Source organism: Helicoverpa zea, chromosome 15, assembly GCF_022581195.2.
Source record: "Helicoverpa zea isolate HzStark_Cry1AcR chromosome 15, ilHelZeax1.1, whole genome shotgun sequence".
Lineage (NCBI taxonomy): Eukaryota > Metazoa > Arthropoda > Insecta > Lepidoptera > Noctuidae > Helicoverpa > Helicoverpa zea.
Window position 1 is genome coordinate 3,245,377 of NC_061466.1, and position 6,837 is coordinate 3,252,213.

A 6,837-nucleotide genomic window follows, 5' to 3' on the forward strand; every position below is an offset into this window, starting at 1 on the left:
GACAAATGCAAAAATAAGGGCATATAGTTTCTGAATACGCGAGCGAAGCAAGCGCGAAAATTTATCGGACTTAAACCAAATATTACGTAAAATTTAGCCCAAACGTACTTAACTTTTTGTTTGTTGACAAATGGCAAAATATGTATATAGTTTCTGAATACGCGAGCGAAGCGAGCGCGAAATTTTTATCGGCCTTCAACCAAATATTACGTAAAATTTAGCCCAAACGTACTTAACTTTTTGTTTGTTGACAAATGCAAAGGTAAGGGCATACGGTTTCTGAATACGCGAGCGAAGCGAGCGTGAAATTTTAATTATTTTTTAAGACTCAAAACCAAAATTACGTAAAATGTAGCCCAAACATACATTTTCATGAATGGGGGGACTAGGTACGACACACCCGATACATGTACGTCCATGCGAAAACCCCCGCTCACAATTACAAGTCGATAAAAATTAAGTTAGATAACGTATAGCAACGTCGTCAAAGCTAAGCTTCGCGGACCACTTGGAATGCCTCCAGGGACCACCAGTGGTCCGCGGACCACCGGTTAAGAACCACTGATCTAGATGCTTCGCCACGCGTTGTATATGCGAAGTGATCACATGTATCGTCCATTGTTTAGATAATTTGTATTGCGAGATAACACGCAAGCCTCAATCTTTGTGGTGCTGACGATAGCAATGTTTAAGTAGACGAGATCATTGTCAACAAAACTACCAATTTGAAACGTCATCTCGAAAGTTGTTCAACAGCTCACGTCAAATAACTCTGCCACTCTGAAGTTGGCTATCAGTAACTGCGCATCAGGAAAAATGTATGAACAAAACACTATTGCGCATGTGTGAGGCACCAAATGGCTGAATTCGGAGAGGACAATTTATTTGAGGTGAACTGTATGCCACTCCATGACGTCATGAGGTTATCCAAAATGGAGGCGTAGCTCACGATTAAAGTACCAAAGATTTTAAGAGGAAAACTCACAGCGCGTTTTTCATTTTTGTTGAATGTTAAGTGTACGCTAAGCTACTTATTTATAGGTGTTACAACTAAAATGGTGATGTTCCGTATGACGCGCCTATTAATTAACAATTTCAGGTAAAATGTACAAGTTTTATGAAAGAGGTAAAATAAAAATATATGACATGGTTCTCGCACGCAGTCCTCTAACCGCATGCGGGCATCGCATTTACAAAGTTACCGTCACCAACTTGCGGGCAACCGCATGCGATAGATAATCAGTCAGAGTGCCGATACTGAATTTTGTCCAAGTTAACACTACTACTTATTTACGTGGAATTTACTTTTAGAACTGTTAATTTAATAAAACTGTCATCGGCTTTAGGTCGTCTTATAGTCGCTGAGATAGTTAACGTTATTAACCGGCAAATATCGAGAACTTAAATTTACAAAACACAGTATCAGAACTCTGAAGTGATTATATCGTGGTTATATATTCAGGTAGCTATCGCCTGTTCCTGCGCGTGGTGGGGGGTGGGTGTGGAGGTCACGTGGGCAGTGGCACGGGCAGCGGCAGCGGCGGCAGCGACAGCTCGCGGCGGATGTAGAACATGATGTAGGGCTTGCAGCCCGCCACGGCGGCGGCGTCGGCCGCGCGGACCGTCTGGTCGTTGAAGTGGAACCACTGCTCCTCGTTGATCGCGAATGCTGTGTAGTGGCCCGAACCGGCGCTATGGAAGGTAAGAGACGTCATTTTTGTACTTCAATTTATATATTTTGTCTGTATATGGATGAGGAACCGTTAAGATACCCCTGTTTCAACATGTAAAAGGAACTGTCAACGTATTACTAACTAAAGCCTGCCTGCCTGCATTTTCCCTTCACATTCTGGGATAGTGGTAATTCTTGCGAACAACATTGAGGACATTGAGCTGACCTGTGATACTTTCCTATATAAAGTAGTGCTGTACCGTCATCTTTTTGTTGGATAGAAAATCTCATCTGAATTCTTCCACTAAGAGAGTTTCAAACTCTTACAGACTAAAACCCATATTCCTTCTGAAGCTCTTTCGAACGCTCCCTATACGCGACTATATTAAAAATGTTGTCATAAATTTTGCTTGTTCCTTGATACAAATAAATAAATAAAACCTCAGTTATCTTACCCGGAGCCGTGATGCACGATGACGGCGGCGAGGTCGTAGAGGTTGTTCCCCTGCCCCGAGCGGCGCGTGTCGGGCACGTTGCTCAGCACGAAGCGGGACATGTCCAGCGAGCGGAGAGGGAATGATATGCTCGTGTCCACCTTGGTTCTGAAAGATAAAATATAGGTTTTAAAATCCACTGTTTTAAGTACACCGTCGTTATGAAACTGACGATTATTTTGTGCCTAAGTATATTAGTGATGAACATCATAAACCTATGGAAAAATAATTCTGACTAATAAAGAATTGTGGCTGCACGTTAAATACATCATCAGTCTTCTTACAGTCCCACAGCTGGGCCAAGGCCTCTTCTCATACAAAATTAAAGTTAAAAATTGCTAAAACATTGAATTAGCTGCTTTTCCATCCCTATCAAATGTGGTCACCATAATTATAAGTAAAATATTACCTGAAATAGTTATGCCACCGGAATCTCTTCAGGTGTAGACACAACACGTTGGGTAGTCGGCGGATCCAGAACTGCTTGGTAGACTTCTGTTTGCTCTTACAACTGCTGCAGAAATAACGCTCCGTGTCTGCTAATTCTTCCACCTGGAAAATTATTAAAAACTCACATTCACAAAAAGAATTTTAACCTTTATAGTTCTCGCCAAATTGAATGGCGGCTCGCAACTAACTTCTGAGGACGGGTAAAGGTTGATCATGCCATACCCCTCGCGCAAAGTGCATGCTTTTGCTTGTTTCAGGGCAATATTTGGAACCGTTCACAAACAGTACAATGCAATTCTATTATTAACAGTATTTTTTATAAAAATAATAAATTAAAAAAAATAATGTATTAGTTAAGTTACGAAGTTTACCTGTACGAAGCTCGATAGACAGTCGCTAAGGGCGACGGGTGCCTCGTGTCTGCCAATTTCAGGTAACTCAAGCGATAGGTCCAAGAATGGATCGAACTTTTTGCTCTCAGTGCCGCACGCTAGACAACGCACCTGGAAATACGAATTAAATACGTTATTATTTATTTCAGTTACTTTACAGTCTCTTTCAGATGAGCAGAAGTACATATGACTTATAGTTCGGCCATTCAGAGAATGCGTTCCTGACACGTCGCGATTGAACTGACGACGTAACTACATTCATTGATTATTGATATAATAATGTTGTTTTAATGCTCCTCAATTGTTAAAACGGTAAACAACCAGCAAAAATATTTTTATCGTAACTGCAACGCCATTGCAAAGTTACGTCGTCAGTTCAATCGCGACGTGTCAGGAACGCATTCTCTGAATGGCCGAACTATAATACTGTTAAAAACACACAACTGACAAAATCTTAGTAAACTGAGAAAAATGAAATTTGGTACACAGATAGTCTAGAACCTGAGGTAAAGATGTAGGTAGGCATTATAAAGCAAACAACAAAATTGCAAGTCAATGCAAAGTAACTATGTAATACATACTTCGCTTTGCAGTGTGCCGCCGAACACGGCGGTGACGATGGACGCGGACGGCGCGCGCGGAACACACCCGCTGTCCGCGCGGTCCGGCAGCAACTGTTGCAGCTCTGTGTGCAATCTGTTGACAAAAATGCATACACCATTAACGATTTTTTAATCAACTTTTCTCTCTATCTATATGAACATATCTCACTTTCAGAGAGAGAAAGTTGTAAAAAAAAGTTGTAAATGGCATTTTACTGTGTGTTTGTAGCCAATTCGTCAATGAAGTCACTTAGTAATACATCTATCTTACCGGTCAAGCATATAACGCAGGAACTCATGAGCATCCTGCTGTTGGTAGCCCCTGAACCGCGGCACCACCTTCCAGATGACGAGGAACAAGCATTCCGGAGATATAGCGCCCTTCGAACCGCAACCGCTGTTCAAGTTTATGAGGACCTGGAAATAGTATGGTTTATATACAGTCAGTAAATATAAAAAAAATAGGACCACTTTTAAATTTATTTCCTAAAGGAGTCTAAATGCCACTTTGAAACCAGAATGGCATAATTTGAAACAAACACTACTTTAAGATTTTAAAAATAAATGAACACATTTTGTAGGTTATGTAAAATAGTTGTTTTAAAAGATAAATAAATATGTATATCAGTTCTATTGTTTATGTATCAGTACATGTGCCACAATACAGTCATGCTGATTTATTTAATCTGAACGTTGCCTACTGAATCAACTCTGACTAACCCGTTATCACTACCAATAAATTGGTACTAAAGTTCAATTAAGTAACAAATCAAGTCATAAAATTTTCATAATTACCTTCCTTAATTCTTCGGCCATGACAACATCATGCATCTCCTGCCTCGTGTAACTCCTCGAATGATACACTTTCCGCCCATTCGTCTTCATTTCTAGTGACGGCAGTTGACTAAAGTAGCAACTAAACTCCTGTATATTGTTAAGACTTTGTAGTACCGCATTCATAAAACAAGTATTGCCTAAATTTTTTAATCCTACGACTTTCTTCTCTCGTTGACTTTTTCCATTGCATGGTGATGTTTTCTTTTCCTTATTTCTAGATGGCTGTGTGGTGCTGTTTTCGGTAGAACTACTTTCGTCCGAGTGAGTTCTTTTGCGTGAACGAGGTCTTAGACTGCGAACTGGTTCATCAGAATTCTGGAAAAATTAACATTTCGTTTTAAAAAATATGTATAAGTTTTTGGTTAAAGAGTTATTCCAACAAAGAAAAGTCACACTATCATGACTCACTAGAAATAGAATACAATGTTGTACATAATAGTATGAATAGTTGGCACATAATTATGTACAAATAAAACTGTTACATATCAGTTATATTTTTGTCATGGCTTTCCCTATATTTAATAACAACCAATAATCCTCATTACCTTAATACTTTTTGGATGTTTAGTTTCGCTGGTTTCTGGAGTCAGATTAGGTACATCGCCAAACGACACGGTAGATAATATAACATCAGGTGTTCTGGAGTCGTCGCCACTCCCGCCGGGAGATGTTGCTTTATCCGATACTGAGGTACTGGACACACTGTTACACCCCTCACTGCCATCCTTGCTGTTGTCCTCACATTGTTCTAAATTACCATTGGTTTCTGCATCATGTTGCCGTCTAAGGTTCATAATACTTTGTCTTATTTTATCTATTGGGCTATATTCCAAATCATTTGATACATAATCATCACATTTGTAACTGAAAACAATGAAAAATAAATTATAAAACATAGAAAAATACACATTTCTTTTAAGATATTGTAATTTGGAAAAACATTTTTAAAATACGCCATATAATTTGCATAATAAGTATGTTGTGTGTAAGTATGTACGAATGTATCTTACCAGTAAACAGAATAGACGTCACAGCTCATACAAAGCTGGTGATCAAGTGTCTCTGCATGAAGCTTTGCATGACCTTTGACATAGCGGCCGCAGTTGACTACCCCACAATGCAGACACAACCAATTTTGTTCCTCTACAGCACATTCTACAAAATACAATATTCTTATTGATATAAGGAAGAGGCTTATGCACTGCTAAGTTCAACAACAAGAATAATCATTGAAACATTTCTTTCATCAATTTCAATGCCAAATAGTTTTAGACTCATCATATAAGACAGCCTAGAAAACATCCAGATATGCACAGATAAATGTGGTTCAAACCAAACAAGCTCACTGTCACAGAAAACATCCAGAACTTCTTTGAGTACAATTTCTTCAGCAAAATTACCTGATTACAATGTTATTGTATCTGTTTATTTTGGAAAGGTATCTATGTCAGACAGATATTAGATAGTGATCTGATAATTTATGCTACCTACTTTGCCCATGGCCACAAGCGGAAACTACTCATAATCAAACAAACATACTCATAATAAAACCAGTTCAAGAAGATTGCAATAAGATTATTTTTATGGGTCATTACATGTGATAATTCTCTGAGATTGGAGTTCCTCAGAAAGGCGTAACGGAAGTGACTACGGAAGTAAAATTAACATGATCTTATAGGACGCCATGGTGGACAAGTTTCCAGTCTAAAATAACCCAGCCATGATGTGGTGAACATTATTTTAACCATCGCGTCAGAAATGCGGCATCGTCAGTCACGGTCACCCATACCGCGCCCCCCTCCCGTACCCCTCGAACAGCTGATTATTAAAGTTCGTTGTATTGATTTTTCTACGCTAACCTCTGGTTATGAATATAATGCGGTAACTATTCACAGATAACTACTGTAAGAAATTGGCTAGAGTATTTAGCCTACAAGAAAATGAATCTATTTACCTGAACAATTGAAGTTCTTTGTGATCGTCGTGTCCTCAACGTTGAAATTATCTACCTTGACGTTATCTAATAAATGTGTACATTCCATTCTTCATAATACGATAGAATCGAAATAGTAACACATGAATTTAATTCATAGAAAATTAAATAAAAATTGATTTTCAACGCAGCTATGCGCCTCAAGCTCAATTTACTCGCAGCAAGCACAAGCAAGCCCAATACGAATGAACGAGAGCGACATATTTAATTCCTTGGCCTGATTGGTTACATCCTAGAGAGGGAGAGAGAAGGCACGCTCGAAAAACATAACAATTACGCTTCGTTCGGATACACGCTACAGCAGGAACAGATGGATTATTTATCCACGGGATAGAAAATTTTAAATTAATAAAATAATTTGAAAAATATATACATAAAAATCAACATACCAAAGGAT

At 38.8% G+C, this 6,837-nt stretch overlaps 1 protein-coding gene across 1 annotated transcript; it reads right to left on the reverse strand.

The window, feature by feature from the left end:
* Positions 1-447: 447 nt before the first annotated feature.
* LOC124636933 (ubiquitin carboxyl-terminal hydrolase 3-like) lies at positions 448-6,627 on the reverse strand. Its single transcript, XM_047173219.1, has 10 exons — positions 6,402-6,627; positions 5,458-5,602; positions 4,993-5,311; positions 4,406-4,762; positions 3,882-4,027; positions 3,590-3,704; positions 2,988-3,119; positions 2,576-2,718; positions 2,128-2,274; positions 448-1,692 (listed from the first exon to the last, which is right to left on the reverse strand). Exons 1-10 carry the CDS (start codon positions 6,487-6,489, stop codon positions 1,509-1,511), a joined length of 1,776 nt encoding a protein of 591 aa, XP_047029175.1. The 5' UTR covers positions 6,490-6,627; the 3' UTR covers positions 448-1,508.
* Positions 6,628-6,837: the final 210 nt, after the last annotated feature.